At 36.7% G+C, this 15,937-nt stretch overlaps 3 protein-coding genes across 4 annotated transcripts; 2 read left to right on the plus strand and 1 right to left on the minus strand.

Annotated features, from left to right (window-relative positions):
- The first annotated feature begins 1,658 nt into the window (after nucleotides 1–1,658).
- LOC106752176 (inner nuclear membrane protein Man1) lies at nucleotides 1,659–7,617 on the plus strand. The gene is made up of 11 exons (XM_014633704.1): nucleotides 1,659–2,236; nucleotides 2,826–3,520; nucleotides 3,777–3,882; nucleotides 3,954–4,174; nucleotides 4,801–5,021; nucleotides 5,102–5,230; nucleotides 5,337–5,466; nucleotides 6,019–6,289; nucleotides 6,387–6,612; nucleotides 6,821–7,004; nucleotides 7,143–7,617. The coding sequence occupies exons 1-11, from the start codon at nucleotides 2,070–2,072 to the stop codon at nucleotides 7,295–7,297; spliced, it is 2,505 nt and encodes an 834-aa protein (XP_014489190.1). The 5' UTR covers nucleotides 1,659–2,069; the 3' UTR covers nucleotides 7,298–7,617.
- A 138-nt stretch (nucleotides 7,618–7,755) lies between these two features.
- On the minus strand, nucleotides 7,756–10,433 carry LOC106752138 (putative GPI-anchored protein PB15E9.01c). The gene is made up of 3 exons (XM_014633604.1): nucleotides 10,281–10,433; nucleotides 9,424–9,654; nucleotides 7,756–9,344 (listed from the first exon to the last, which is right to left on the minus strand). Exons 1-3 carry the CDS (start codon nucleotides 10,431–10,433, stop codon nucleotides 8,757–8,759), a joined length of 972 nt encoding a protein of 323 aa, XP_014489090.1. The 3' UTR covers nucleotides 7,756–8,756.
- Nucleotides 10,434–12,744: 2,311 nt separating this feature from the next.
- On the plus strand, nucleotides 12,745–14,834 carry LOC106752142 (protein unc-50 homolog). Of its 2 annotated transcripts, none has more exons than XM_014633608.1 (8): nucleotides 12,745–12,836; nucleotides 13,098–13,241; nucleotides 13,321–13,472; nucleotides 13,575–13,761; nucleotides 13,974–14,107; nucleotides 14,182–14,283; nucleotides 14,388–14,602; nucleotides 14,689–14,834. In XM_014633608.1, the coding sequence occupies exons 2-7, from the start codon at nucleotides 13,150–13,152 to the stop codon at nucleotides 14,522–14,524; spliced, it is 804 nt and encodes a 267-aa protein (XP_014489094.1). In that variant the 5' UTR covers nucleotides 12,745–12,836; nucleotides 13,098–13,149; the 3' UTR covers nucleotides 14,525–14,602; nucleotides 14,689–14,834. The 2 variants fall into 2 exon arrangements, with proteins under 2 accessions (XP_014489094.1, XP_014489095.1); XM_014633609.1 differs by having other exon boundaries at nucleotides 12,754–12,836; nucleotides 13,134–13,241.
- The last annotated feature ends 1,103 nt before the right edge of the window (nucleotides 14,835–15,937 follow it).

The following is a 15,937-nucleotide window of genomic DNA, read 5'->3' on the forward strand; positions in this document are numbered from 1 at the left end:
TGTTAATTTAGAAATCGAAATGGGACACTGTCACCAACATACGATTTTTGTAGTAACATTATAGTGATAGATATATAAAACTTTATTATTCATAAAGAACACTGTGGTCCATTGGTAGAATTGACACACAACAATCTGTATAACAATCATTAATACACGTATACACACACACACACATATATATAGTTATTGACTTAATTATATTACACACACATCACATTTAGATGTGCATTCAACCGCAGCATCAGCAGCATGTATAGTACTTTAAAGTATATACATATCGCACTTAATGTAATAAGTATACCTTTACATATAAGTATAGATATAATATATAAATTTACATATTACTTGTGCGCCCATACTCCAATGTTAACGTATCGTATTGTACAAAGAACAAAATATGTACAACGTTAAAATTATAACAACTACAAATTATAATTGTAATACAGGGTGCCCCATTTAATCAATGCAATTGCAAACGTAAATATTTAACAAGTTTGATTCCATCCACCAAATAGACATACTTCAATATATCTGCGTCGTAATTAGTATTTTACCAGTAAAAATAACCATATAAAAGATTATCTGATGCTGTGAAAATTGTGACGGTATTATAATGTCATAAATATTATTGCTTATTTTGCCCAAAAGAGAACACAATCTGAAATTATTGTAGTAATAAAAAGTCATCAAAAGTTTTGATTAAAATTCTGGCATAATAATTGAATATTTCTTAAAACAAATATATGTAAAACATATGCTATTGCAATGGCATCGCAGAGCATACATTAAATGTTTGCATACTATGTTTAAAATCTTTGTTTATCTGGGCATTCAGAGAAATGTATATTTAAATTGCATTGACGTGTCTATTCTTTTCTCTTTAGATAAGTGTTTTTTCCCTTTCAAAATTCGATAACCTTCCAAAATGCATTAAAATGGGACACTGTGTGTGCGTATATCTCCTTGCTAACCAAATGAGCCAAGTTTCTTTTTTTTCTTTCCTCTTAAATTATTCGCTTTTCCCAAATTTATCATGTATAACTATAGGATTAGTTTATCTCAAAGGAACATGATGGAAGATCGATTGCACTCGATAGGAGTCGCCGTTAAATCAGCATTTCGCGCTGATCCGTATAGACCCAATAGTTTCAAGATTCTGCCGAACGGGTACCGTTAAATCATCCGTTTAATAACGCGTTCCACTTATCAAGCGTACTTTCAGGACGCTAAAAAAAATGATAATCGCTCGAAAAATGTGACGCGAGTTCATACAGCTTCTAAAGCCAGTATCAAACTACGGATTGGAGATGGAGATTGAGTTAAAATTTGACCAATCAATATAAAGTTCACTAAATTTCACTAAACTTGAATTTAGATAACTTTGTACTGATTGGCCAAATTCAATCTCGATTCCCAATCCATAGTCTGATACGGGCTTAAGCAGCATTCTAGGGAGAAAAAAATATCTCTCAGCAAAGCTGCACTTTCCACTGAACGTGATCATTTGTCTGATATACGGCGACGGAATGTCCATTAGGAGAGGTCGTCGACTAGGGGTTCTCGGAGGAATGAGTTATCCTATTGGATGTCGCGTATTGAACACGGCCGGTGTGAATCCGCCGTGCGATCTGAAAAAAAGATTCACGAAAGTCTTGCGCCGGTGTCGCGCATTTATGGCACGTCTTGTATGCGCGCGATCTTGACCGTTAGAAAATTGCGCCATTTTTTAGTTGCCGAGCGCAATTGAATTGTTTAGTGGAAAGCAACCGCGTACGGTGAGCGTGCTGAGAACGGTCCAGATTATTTGTATCGCGGTGTTCTCTGAAATTAGTAAGTAGGCCTTCACCTGCAATCCATTCACCGATAACAACAATAATCCATCCACGTGTGCGGCTCCGTGACGATACGAGCGTCATCGGAGGGCAAGCGGGATTGATCATCGATCGAAATAACGAGCAGCGAGGAGACTCGTCCGAGCTCGTGTCTGTAAGGCCCCAGCCTGGAAGGTGACGGTGCAAACCGGATTGTTTCAGTCGGGATCACGATTACTCGCCTGACCGAACAAAATGTCGGTGGACACGCTGACCGATTCCGAGCTGCGGACCAAACTGATGGAGTACGGCTATCCGGTGGGACCGGTCACACAGACGACTCGTAAAATACTCGCTAAAAAACTCAAGAACCTGATTGAGACCCGCGGTGGCGTCGGATCCCGACATTCGTTAGCCGCGAGGTGAGTGGAACTCTCTCTCGGCTATATTATGTATTTTTCGTGTCTAGAACATCGCGCTTCAAATTGTCGCGATATCGTCGAGTTCTGATAGCTTCGTGTCAGTCGTGATAACGATCTTTATTTCTTCAACAATTTAAACACGAGGACTTGTGGAAGGCTTTGGCGCTTCCAATCAGTATTGCACTGGCTCGACGACAATTAACAAAAGATCCTTCTTCCCGCACCTATGATATTGAAAACTGGGCTCAATTGTTCCAGTTTTATTCTCCGACAGACAAAGATCTTTATACAGAAAGTATAACCATGGAGAAGTTCCCCAAAGCTGAGTTGCAACATTTTTATATTCAGCATTAATTTTAGTTGTTCTCATCATTTTCACTGTTTCTGTGATACCGATATGATTGTAATTTAGAAAGAAACGAAACAATCACAAAACTATACTTTACTCCTAACTTGAGAAAACTTTATTCTACTGTTCGATAGACTTCTGTGGTTCATTATATAAATAATTAAGGATACTTTGAGGACACATAAATACATATTGAATACCTTATTCCTTGATTCAATGTTTTCTCAATCTGTACACTAGATATAGCAGTGATGACACGGATGATGATACCAACACGAGTGCCGTTAAGAAGAAGAAGAGTGCATCGAACTTGCGCCGGCAGACACTGTCGAATCCCATGCCACCACCCTCTTCAATAACCTCTGATACTGTAAATACAGTGAAGAATCTGGTCAAAGAGAATCTATCGCCACCTCATTCAGAATTTAAAGATCCAGCACCAGCAGGAGCAAGTTTCGAGTGCAGCCCAGTTGCTTCTACGATGCGCACGACTTCGAAAACTGTTCAGAACAGATTTGTCAGGACGCAGAAGTCATCCGCTATGTCCGATGGCTTGGACACTGGATCAGATTCAGATGTCATGGAGGATACAGCAAGCACATTTGGCGCACGCTCCAAGTACCTATCCAACACCAACAGATTGTACGATTCTCACAGAATAGTTGATCGCGGACCGACATACGAACTCGACCAAACGTTGAGAGCAAAGCCGGTCCACATGACGACGAAGGACACCAAGTATAATGTAAGCCCCATGAAATCTAGCGTCTCCACGATGCAATCTCTGAAGGATGATACGAGCGGTAGGGACAGTACTAATCAGAGAGATCTTCTTGCCAACTACGAGACTCCATTTTTATCAGAGTTCACAAGAAGACTTAGTTCGCGATCGTTGATAAACACATCGCCAACGTCGCCATTGTCGAACTTAAAGAGTGAGTGTGTTTCCTCCTTTACAGCGATCTGTTCCTTATAGCCGCATTATATCGGTTATTTCTCAATTATCCTTTTTTCTTTTTTTCCCTACATCAAGCATCAGATATATATATATCTGTTTCGTTTTAAATAGAGATAATAAAATCTAATGCATAAAGAACATGATACCAATTAATATCTCTATGCAAAATAAAAAAAGAAGCTCTCGTCTCAAACTGCATTTTTTGATGCATTTTTTGGCATTTTCACACTTAGGTCCTACATTACGCCATACCCTGTCCGGCTTACCAGAGGTAAAGGAGAAGGACTCGAACGGCCACTTTTCTTCCTTGAGAATGATGTACTCGACATCGACTCCCAGGTACGCATGAATTATGCATTAACATAAACAGCAGTAATCACACATTACAAATATAGACAAACGCTGTTTAGCACAAGGCACAATGCGTCGTCGTCCGTCGACAGAGTTCGAGATATTACAAGTAGATCGACTTACAAACCGTCAACGACAAGCAACAGAGAGGACGTACGAAACAATCAGAATATCGTGTCGGTGATCCTCGTGGTAGTGCTCGCTCTATTCTTCGGAGTTCTCGCGATAATATATCTGGGGCTTGGTGGAAAAACTGAGACGCTACCGTCATTCTCAACGGGTAGGTATGCTGAGATATAACTACTTGGAGGGCAAGCCCCCTCGAAAGATCCAGTTTAATTGATTATAATTTGTAACAAAGCGCAAAGTGTGCGTAATATATGCTCGAGTCAGCTCACAATGGAGCCGCGAGTTGTACATCTGCCGCTAATCACTAACTAACGCTCAAATTTCATATCGCTATTTTTACGAGGTTAAAGCTGTCAGGGAAACCAAGTTGAATGTGCAAGAGTAAAATGTTAAATATATATGTGTATTTTCTTTTCTCTATATATTCATGTATAATAAATATCAAGTATCTCTTGAATCTCTAGTTTGGATATTTTATTTCCTTTTCCCGTTCTCTCTTTGTACGTGTATATACGTATCATTTCCATAATATATATTTCAACTCGATGATTGCGGACACGCGCTTTGTACAATTTTGTTTAGCCCGTTATGCGCACACCCACGCAACGTACAATTTATCGAGGCCTCGTAGAATTGAATCAAGTGGATCACTTAATTTTTCATACAGACATATAAAAATTACTATTTGCAAATGTCTTTTATTGAATACTGTTATCCACTCTACACGACACGCTATCGATAAACTTCATTTATAGCGTCATACGCCTATATTTATAGATAACAACATACCGCAGTGTTTCTCCGATGGATCTCCCGATCTTAGAGTACCTGGAGTAAATTGTGTAATGAAGGAAAACATAGATTCCGTGTTGCAACTATTAAGACATCTACAGCCTCTATTAACGAGAAAAGCGGTATCTAAGATATGCGAGAATTCAAACGAGAAATCGTATTTGACCGATGCGGATATTGTGGAAACGTTCACGAGCGAGAAAGTGGTGGGTTGAAAGTTCACGGTAATTTCTTTTAACGAGATTAGCACTAGGTAATCGTATTTTTTCTATTTGGCTGTGTCCAGTCAAGCCTCGAGGTGAAGGAGGATCTGCACAGCGCGCAATTTTTAATCATTAAGAATCCCAAATGGGGTATTTCGCTAATAGATATAAACGACGAAAACGGACCGACTATTGAAGTGTTGGATACTCTGGTAAATATATTATATATATGTATATATAAACTTATATCGCTTTTTGTAAGTCGGCATAGACGTGCTTTTGTTGTCGAACTAAAGCGTGTGTTTATGATCGTTGCAGGATAAATTATTTTCCGCTCGTCTAGATGGAAAAGTCGGAATGGTAATCCTAAGTCCCGAGCTGCCGATGCAATGTCTTGTTAAGAACAAGCTCTTTACCATATTTTCTTCTCTCCTTATAGCGGCATTCGGTAAAGTTTTAACAGATTGTGCATTTTAACAGAAAATGTGCATTATTCGATATCATTAGTGTGATATGTTGCTAACGATTTTACGATTCGCTACATGTATTTGCGGCATGATGTATATGCTATATATTTCAGTAAATTAGTTACATTTTAAAACTATTTTATTCTTTGCGATATGTTTTATTTGTGCTGTGTTATGCAACGATAAATATATGTAGAGTGTGATCAAGCGGAAGACAGACTTCATTAGCTTAGGATCGAATAGATTCCTTCCTTGATGAAACGTCTCAGTAAACGGTATGTTTCGGTAATCCCAGTCAAATACACTTGATCGTTTCGATGGCAGTGGCTATGTTTCGTGTGTGAGATTTATCGTTAACTTTGTAAGGAGCTACATTCGAACGTAATTTAGTATGCGTAAGTTTTACTACTGAAAATCGCGAATTGTCTATTCCCTCGATTCCAAGTTAATGTTCTTTCATTTGATCACATTCTGTTTAATAAACAAGTAGTGCATGTGATAACACATCTGTAATGTTAGATATATATTCTCAGGTATATTTGCGGTAATTGGGACTCACAAATTATTCCTCTGGTATGTAAAATATAAGAAATCTACGGAAAGAGAGGTGTTCAAACTTGTTAGTGAAATTTTAAACATTGTCGAGACACATCATCAAAATGCGTCCACTCAACCTGGTGGCACGCAGGATAGTTTCCTCGCTATAAATCATGTGCGAGACAATCTTATTCCACCAAAAGATCGTAAGAAGATGTCCGGTCTCTGGGAGAAAGCGGTAAAATTTTTAGATGAAAATGAATCGAGGTAAGAATTTCAGCGCGAGATTTAGCTTGTCACATCTGGTACACACAATGACGCGTACAATAAGATAAAGACATGATGATGCAATTTTTATTTTCAGGATACGAAAAGAGGTACAACAAGTGGCGGGAGAAGAATTCTGTGTGTGGCGATGGTTGCCGAATAACAGTTTGAATAAATCTCCCGTGCAAAGTACGACTTCGTCGAGTAAGAAGCCGAAGGTCTGGCAAGGACAGGCGTTCGAAACGATGGAGGGATCTGTTAACAGTTTGACATGTTCGCCGACACCTTGTCTAAAAATTAGGCACATGTTTGATCCAGAAATGTAAGTTGCATACGCTGATACACGGGGTGCTCATCGTTGTTACAACGAGCATCCGGCGTGTATGATGTATAAGAAGAAAAGATTTAAAATAAGAGACAAGTTAAAGTAGATGTATCAGCAGCGACGAGACAGAATCTTGAAGATGTGTTACTTGTAGTTTTACATATGATATATACTCCCTCCTCCCCCCCCCCTCCTTTTTTTTTTTNGAAACCGAAGATGACTGGGAGACGAAAGTACAAGACGCTATTTTAGAGAAGTGCGGTGAAAGTGTAAAGATTCTCCATATTCGAGTGGACATTGGTAGCCGTGAGGGTTGTGTCTATATGAAATGCCTGTCACAGGAAGACGCCGGGAAAGCTTACAGGGCATTACACGGATGTTGGTTCGATGGTACATCGCAACTCGTAAATCTCACCAGTTCGATACACCATCCATCCCCTCTTCTCTCTTAATATCTCTACTTTCTGTAATGAAATTTGAGATATTAGATATGAATGGCTCGTTTTTGACAAAAATTTTGTTTTTCAGGTAATTTAGTGACTGTAAAGTACCTGAGATTAGAGCGTTATCACGAGCGGTTTCCCGACGCCGCCGTCCGTTGTGTAACGCCTCTCAAGCCAAGCAACAATCAACGATTATCTATGCAGGCGCATTATTGGCAGTGTCCTGCGGAATCGAATTAACAGTGCACATTTCTGTTCGGTTCATTCAGCGGAAGATGGTTCGTGCACACACAACTGTCTGCCGACCGACACTTACGAAATCCATCTATTTTCTTGCTTCGAGATAAAATACTTTCGTGCTACAGCGCATATATTGCAAGTGGAGATTGTAACAGTGTGATAACATCCAAGGATTGAAGAGACTTTTTTATAAGCATTTTTTTTAATTCTCGTTAACTTGTGTATTATATTCTACTCTATATCTTTCATGAAGAACGAGGGGGATACGTGTTTTTAATAGTTGAGTAATATAATAATAATAACAGTAACATATAATAGTAATAAAATAACATTAATAATATACTTTTAAAGTTTTAAAAACATTTTATAATCTGTGTTTTATTTTAATCTTAGTTTTACAGTATTTTTAAGTAGCTATATATATGTGCATAAGTAAAATATTATTATGTTCTCTAGACAGATTTGCATAGTTTCCTACAGCATATATGCGGAGAAATTAATTAATTATTATGTGATGTACCGAACGTCATAATATGTACAATCTCCTTTAAGCTTATGACTGACTTCTTTGCATATATGTTTTATGCTACTGTAGAAGTCTGTGGGTACGATCTACTTGAAGTGGATCTTATATGATATAGGTTATATGGCTTATGTACTAGGTTAGCTAATTTATCTAACCAGTAACAAGAAGCAGGCTATATACTTCACCAAATATTGAATTGCCATCTTATTCAAGTTTGGCTGTCTAACAGCCATATCAATTATATAACGTCGTCAGAGGCGAGAAATGACATTCAGTAAATTTCTTGTGACATATAGCTTTAGTTTTCCTTGAAAAACATACAGTTTCGTAATCCTAAAACTTGCAAAATATATGGTAAATTGAGATGGTTGTCCGATATGTTATGTAGAACCGTAAAATATACTACACTTGGATGTTTGTAACAGCTAAGAATATGTATTGTTATTTCATGAATTATTTAACGATCTTACGTGACATCGGACAAATACATCTTGATTTGCCGCATATATTTTACAGGTCTCAGGATTACAAAGCTATTCTTTTTTCAGGGAAAACTAAAAGATAAAACTATGTCGCAGAAATTTATTACATGTTAATTCTCGTCTCTGACATACAACCGATATAGCTGCCAGAGATAAGCGAGCCTTAAGATCAAACACTTTCGTAAAGAATGCAATATCTCTCTCTCTCTCTCTCTATATATATATATAAATCTATTCACGTTTTTAATAGGAGTTTCTAAATTTTTACTCATAGCATGAATACATGAGCGAATATATATATTTTTTATTCTTATAATATAAATATTTAAATTTTCATTAAAAGTATTAATAGCTAAATATATTACCAACTATATGAATATTTGAAAATTTGCATTAGAAATAAGAGCGTTTAATCAATGATAGGTGCATCGGGACGTATCTTTTCAGACGTTCAAGATGTTCCAGATGTTCCACTAGTTTCAGTTTCAGACGTTTTACGCTTTTTAAATAATTTAGATGTTACTTCAGGCTTTTTAAACGTTTCAGATGACTGGACAGGCATTCCAGATGTTCCAGGCGTTTCAGACGGCGTTTTCTGTGCAAGTAACCGTGTAAGTATGTTAGACTTTAGTGCTTCTTTAGTCTCTTTAGACAATACAGATGTTTCAGATGACGTTTCAGACTGTAGAACCGTTTCAGACGTTTCAGATGACATTCCCGGCTGTATAAGTATTTTAGATTTTAGTTTTTCTATAATAATTTCAGACGTTTCAGATGACGTTCCAGCTGTTTCAGATGACGTTCCAGCTATTTCAGATGGCGTTCCAGAAGTTTCAGATAATCCGGATGATTCAATTAACGAAGATGATGTAGACGGTCCAGGTATTTGAGAATCATGAGGAACTATTATACCTTTCTCAAGCATTAAATCTATGTACGATTTAGTTACTAGATCCTCACTTGCTATAGATAGTTCTTGCATCAAGTCATTAACCAATTTCTTAGCAGCTTCTGTATTTATATTATCTTTTTCCGTTACCTAAAAATACATCATTGAGATTGAAAATAACTGTATCAATAAAGATTTAATGCAATTCAATGTAAAACAACTCACGAACCTTTATTTCTACAAAATTTCCCAAATTAAGAACATTGTCAATATGTATTACTGCTTCTTTAGTATAATGTGCTTGTCTGTGTTTCTTAAGAGAACCTATGATACCGTTTGTTACAGATAATATGTTCTGAAGTAATGGAAGTCTATGGCATAGTAATGAGCCATACGAATTACACACCTGCAGACCTTCTTCCTCCGATCGTTCATAAGAAATTAACGATGCATATTCAAACTATATAACAAACAAGGACATTTTTATAAAAGTTACGATGTGTAATAATGTAAATAAGCAAAAAATGCAATTACAACCTAACAAAAAATGAATCGTCGAAATTACGTCGTTTTGATGTTGAAATGTCTGATTCGAAATTTCGATATAAATTTGGGATCATCAACTTTAACGAACCGTCCTATACGGTACAGACTTTCAAAGGATGTTCTAGAAATATCCAGAGGATATTTTATGTCCTAAGAACATTCCTAGGACATTCCTCAATAAAATATACGGGATTTTGTGCCGAGAAGGTCTTCTATTTGAAATGTTTAGATGTACACTCTATCTTCTTTTAGTCTTTGAGGAAAATGTTGGACAAATACGTAAAATACATCACGTTTCATAAAAAGGACAAAACCTGTTTTAAATTTTGGGAAAATCGGATACCCCATGAGGACATCTATGTAGAGTCAACGTAGAATCCACGTATGGAAACTGATTCCACAGATGTCCTTATAGCGTACAGTTGACCTTTCCATCTTGTATATTTGAAATTTATACTTTACTCTGAATACAACTTTATAAAATTAATAAAAAACGGATAAAAGTAATATGTTAGTTAAAAAATTAATAATTATTCTTACTTCTTCAAATTTCCGTAACATTAGTTTGCCGTTAGTAGCTTCATAAAACGTATCTATCGTATTGATTGGATATTTATACTCTCCTAACTTCCAAATTTTCGCCAACATATATTCGTAGTTGCGAATTTTTGCCTTTATCTCCACGGTTCGCATTTTTATTATTTGGCAAAGTCTTCAGAAACTGAAATTCCTGAAGTACTAAGTTAACAATATACTTTCGTCTGGTATAATTTCCTCTTGTAGACTTGAAGACACTACCAAAAATGTAGTGTACGATACATTTATATTATTTCGAGGACAAATGTGAGATAATATAGCTTATGTGGACAAAGTTAGTACCTTACTAACATATTTTGCCAATAACAAAAAAAGAGAGGAAGAAACATGAAATAAATATTATTTGTTTTCTTCTTAAGTTAACTTTCAAAGTTATGTGAAGCATCAGAATATTTCGAAGAGTACGAAATTGAGATGGTTTAAAACGAAAACGATGACGTGCCACGTGCATTAACCATACATTTCATCAAAGATCCGCAATCTGGGTAAAATAGTTTCTTTACTATCAACCATCTCACCATCTGAGGGGCGCTGTTATGATTCTCAAGAAGGGATAAAAAATATAAAAATGAGCAAACCCACTAGGTGTTGACCAATGAAATTATAAATATTTTAATAAATTCGTTCATTTTTATCATTTTTATCTCATTTTGAAAATCGTAATCTAGTCGCATTAGTCAATTATCTGAATTGATCAATGTGATTGGTCAATTCCATTGAGTTAATCGTCAATTAGATTTATTAGGTGGTAAACTTAGTTCCTGCGGTTTTTTTTGTTTAAAAAACTCATTTATTTCGACATCAATAGCAAAAAATACATTAATCGAAGTATTTTCCCTCGCTAGCTATACATTTTTCCCATCTTTCGGGCAACGCGTAGATTCCGCGACGATAGAACGATTGGTCTTTTGATGCAATCCATTCGTCGATCCATTTTCGCACATCCTCGTAATTTCTGAAGTGTGTATCCACCAAGCCGTGCTGCATCCACTGGAACAAGTAATAGTCCGAAGGAGCTAAGTCTGGTGAATACGCTAGGTGCGGGAGAACTTCCCACTCGAGCTGCATCAGTGTTTCTTTGACGGCTTTGGCAACGTGTGGTCGAGCGTTGTTGTACAAAAGCATGACTTTACGTCGATTGCTGGCTACTGCTGGCCTTTTTTCCAACAATGCTTCATTCAGACGGTTTAATTGTGATTGATATCGATCCCCCGTGATACTTTCGTTCGGTCTCAATAGCTCTTAATAGACGACGCCGTGCATATCCCACCAAATGCAAAGCATTGCTTTGTGGCCATGAATATTCCTCTTTGGTGTGGATATCGATGGTTGGCCAGGTTTGACCAAATCTACCCATGATTTTCTTCGTTTAGGATTATCGAAGTATATAAGTATTTTTCATCGCCAGTCACTATACGCCACAAAAAACTCTTCTTTTTCTGCCTGGCGAGCAAAGAAATAGAAATGTTTAAGCGATTCGCAATGGCATTTGCGGTTAATTCGTGTGGTACCCATTTTCCCTCCTTTTGAATTTTTCCCCATTGCATCTAGACGTTTGGAAACAGCCATCGGAGTAACATTTAATGCTGCAGACAATTCTTGGAGCGTTTGAGTAGAGTTTTCGTCCAATAATGCCTGCAAATCGGTGTCTTCAAACTTTTTCGGTTGGCCTGAGCGTTCTTTATCATTGACATCAAAATCACCAATCTTAAATCGCTGAAACCATACTTGGCATGTTCTTTCCGATGGAGCATAATTGCCATAAGCTTCGAAAAGCAATTTATGAGCTGCAGCTGCAGTTTTTTTCAAGTCAAAGTAATGAAGCAGCACATGTCGAAAAAACAACTTATCGCGTTCCATATTTAATCAAAAGAAAAAATAGCACTGCTCGCTTAAATGAATCTCTTCGCACTGAATTTTATTGACAAATGTCTAACCTCTAAAATGCAGCCGGTTTCAGATGTCAAAATAAATTACACCTACAACTAATGTCATCTAACTGTGAGCCGCAGGAACTAAGTTTACCACCTAATAAATGATAATGGTGGAACTAGGCATTACCCCAGATTTACAGTAGATGGAGTAAGCTTTAAGCCGTAAGAAATTAACCAATCACAGTCGAATGTGAAGGGAATAATCGATCGTAATTGCTTAATTTCTTAGGGCTTAAAGCACCTATTGTAAACGGGGACTTATGCTTTTTCAATATGGCCTTACACCCGTATCAGACTATATACTGGAAATTGAATTGAATTTTAACCAATCAATGCAAAGTTCACTAAATTTCGCTAAACTTGAGTTTAGTTAACTTTGCACTGATTGGACAAATTGAATTCAATCTCAATTTCCAATGCGTAGTCTGATTCGGGCTTTAAAAGCGCTTAGTGATTATTATTTGTGATTGGAGCGGACGCCACTAACGTTGGTCACTCAAAATATGTAGAAGTTTGCAGGTCCTGACGTAAATATAACCTCAAACTGTCGTAAATGACAAAAAACGTACGATGATTGTGCTTATCAAGTTTGATTATAATTGTATATAAGTATTGAACGTAGGACATGTGTGGTGTAGCTTTACCTGTTGTATTTTATTTCACTATCTTAAAATCTATCGTATATCTAGTATATCGTGCATTCCGTATATCACAAGAACTTATTGTCAGAATATAGTCTCGTTCGTTCTGCTTTAACATTTTCATAATTTAAATACTTTTGTAATTTTTCTTTCGCGTGCTTTTACGATGATATATGCTGTTTTAGCCAACAGACTAACAGAGAGAAATTTTTATATAAAAGAATCAGAGAGAAAAAAATGAAATATTCAACTTCGCCACCGACGAGTCGATGTCATTCGCCTGCACCGACAGAATTCTCATCCTCATTGCCAATGCCAATTGTCTACAGGTATCGTTCTAATACATATATATGTATCATCGCTTATGTATAAATCTGGTTGATCAATTAAAGAGAAAACACATTACAGGCACAACTGTATGGGTGCTGCAACAAAATGTTACAAATATCTAAGAAAATTGCTCAAATTTGAACAAATGGATTTTGAGTTTGCTCTTTGGCAAATAATTTACCTATTTGTAGCTCCACAAAAAGTTTATAGAAATTTCAAAAACAGAAAACGTACGTTATACTTAATGATATACATAATGATATACTTGGAGAGATGTTCTATTTTTATCTCTAGCACTTAATATTTTTATTAGTAAAGTGATATTTTTGCAGAAACAAAGTCACAATTTGCGAGAGATGATCCTGCATTTTTTGTGTTGCTTACATTCTGTTATTCAATGTCATCTATCGGCCTAGCTGTTGTGTTGGGTTTAGAATACTTCCAATATGTAAAATTATTGTTTTACCTGATGTTTATCGAATACTTGTTTGCTGGAATATTAATAGCAACAATATTTTGGTAAGAACATAATCCGCCGAAAGTTTTCTTTCTCACTATATTAGGATTTACTGTTTCTTTTTTAAATATTCTAATCCTGATAATAAAAATATTAAAATATGATAGAGACACAAAAATTGATGCTCTATAACTCAAGAATTGAAATTCTCTTTGATTTTATATTTTCAATATTTTGTTAATTCTCTGTACGAATTTTCCTTCCCTTTATATAGGTTTATAACTAATCGATATCTAAGAATAGACCATACACAAGATGTCGAATGGGGCTATGCTCTCGATATCCATATGAATGCGGTATTCCCTCCTTTAATTATACTTCATATTTTCCAGTTATTTTTATACCATGGTGAGATTTTGCATACCCATCTAATTTTATCTGTAGTTAAGTAATTTTTAACCAATGTGTGGTTTGTTATGCAGCTTTGATAAGTGGCGATACATTCTCGGCGCGATTCATTGGGAATACTCTTTGGCTTATAGCTATTATATATTATATTTATATCACCTTTCTCGGCTATGCGAGTAAGTACATATCGATCGCTTAAATATTACTTGTAGGAGTATGTAATCTACTTTTATAATTAATGTTCTATAATTAACAGAGCTGTGATATATTTTGGTTTCAGGTGTAGAAATACTTCATAAAACGCATCTGATATTATCCACTTTGCCGATAATTTTGCTAACGTATATTACTACATTATGCGCTGGTATCAACGTCAGTTACTTGGTTATGGAATTTTATTTTTATCAGGCTGTATAAAAAAGAATACAATGTATCCTATCTCCATTGAATTGTTCTGCATTGGAATAACAACTTGGCTCCGCTTACACAAATACGGTAGAATCTTGTTTGACGATATTTATTATGAGTCAAATATTATTTTAAATTATATTTTTATTCTTTTTTTCTTATTTCCCTTTTAGGCAATTGTTACATACCATATTTCAAGTCGTTATAACAGCATTTTATGTACTTCATTATAATGCTGTCCGTAGTCACTAGATTTTTGTTATTGAGTGTCGAAGAGCGACGATTATTATATCGATGAGGTCAAAAATAAAAATTTAATATAACAAAAATGTAATAACGTATTTACCCCTTTTATTATCAACAGATATAATTTCGTATATCTTTCGAATCGAACAGTCATTTTTTAACGACATTATTTATCTTACATTTTGAGGCTGCTTCGCGCGAACATTTGGTGTATACTTGAATATCAAGTCTTTTATTATGTGAACGAATAATCTCGTAATCGAAAAACCCGCGAATGCATGCTATCGATGTGTCGAATTTTCCGATACATCGAGAATCGGATGATGCTGCGACATCTGCAGTCAATTCCGAGAGCTGCTCACGGTTGGTCGAGTTCGAAAGCCGTTCCGTGATTTCCGCGGCTTTGACTCGCGGGAAGAAAGCATCGAGCACAGATTATCGTCAATTATGCCGAAAGTAAGTTTTATTCGCGCATCGAGATGAAATATCGTCACATTAAAGTGAATATCTCGCGACACGGTCTGTCGTACATGAGGGAGAGCAACTTACTGTTATGGCGACTGAGAGTTCCAACTGTTTGAGTCCTCGATTTGCCGAAAAGTTAGTATCACACATGAATTATCGTTTCCGGAGCTGTTGAAAGTAATTTCCGTGTGCTCACGTCGTGACGAAATATCGTCAAGGAACCGACAAAAGTGAGTACCGATCGTCCCGAGCGAAGTTGGCGCGCTCGCTACTTCGAGAATCATGGCGGCGGCAGTTTTAAGTCGTTTACGTTCGATGCAATTTTCGGACGCGAGTCCCGCGATCATTTCCGGGAATACCGGAATTAAGATCTGCGCATTCGGAATTATCGTTAACATACACAGCCGAGGCGAGAACAAATATCTCTCGCAGAATGCGCCTTGTGTGTGAAGTATCGCATTACGGAAACGTCGTGTTATAATCATTGCGTTTTGCGCATTCGATGAGAGGGTCTCGTGTTCGAATTAATGTCGGGAGTGCCGTAAATGAATCTCGTGCGTTCGTCGTGTCGTTAAACAATAATATTGCGAAGCAAGTGAGATAGAAACGGACGGAGTGGTAGGTTCCGAGAAAAATATTGCGCGTCGGAGACGATTGTGGCGACTCGCTGCGTTCTTCGTCTTTGAGCTGTCTGGAAGAAGAATCGGTAAG

The sequence above is a fragment of the Dinoponera quadriceps genome, unplaced genomic scaffold (assembly GCF_001313825.1).
Source record: "Dinoponera quadriceps isolate SergipeBrazil2010 unplaced genomic scaffold, ASM131382v1 scaffold323, whole genome shotgun sequence".
NCBI classification, from domain to species: Eukaryota; Metazoa; Arthropoda; class Insecta; order Hymenoptera; family Formicidae; genus Dinoponera; species Dinoponera quadriceps.

Bases quoted from the DNA above. Each gene is read 5' to 3' on its own strand.
- LOC106752176 (XM_014633704.1), top strand. From the start codon at position 2,070: ATGTCGGTGGACACGCTGACCGATTCCGAGCTGCGGACCAAACTGATG. The intron at 3,883-3,953 runs GTACGCATGAAT...AACGCTGTTTAG, and splicing joins TACTCGACATCGACTCCCAG to CACAAGGCACAATGCGTCGT. The intron at 5,467-6,018 runs GTAAAGTTTTAA...ATATATTCTCAG, and splicing joins TCTCCTTATAGCGGCATTCG to GTATATTTGCGGTAATTGGG.
- LOC106752138 (XM_014633604.1), bottom strand. From the start codon at position 10,433: ATGCGAACCGTGGAGATAAAGGCAAAAATTCGCAACTACGAATATATG. The intron at 9,655-10,280 runs GTAAGAATAATT...TTTGTTATATAG, and splicing joins TGTTACGGAAATTTGAAGAA to TTTGAATATGCATCGTTAAT. The intron at 9,345-9,423 runs GTTCGTGAGTTG...ATGTATTTTTAG, and splicing joins GAAATTTTGTAGAAATAAAG to GTAACGGAAAAAGATAATAT.
- LOC106752142 (XM_014633608.1), top strand. From the start codon at position 13,150: ATGAAATATTCAACTTCGCCACCGACGAGTCGATGTCATTCGCCTGCA. The intron at 13,473-13,574 runs GTACGTTATACT...ATATTTTTGCAG, and splicing joins AAATTTCAAAAACAGAAAAC to AAACAAAGTCACAATTTGCG. The intron at 14,284-14,387 runs GTAAGTACATAT...TTTTGGTTTCAG, and splicing joins CACCTTTCTCGGCTATGCGA to GTGTAGAAATACTTCATAAA.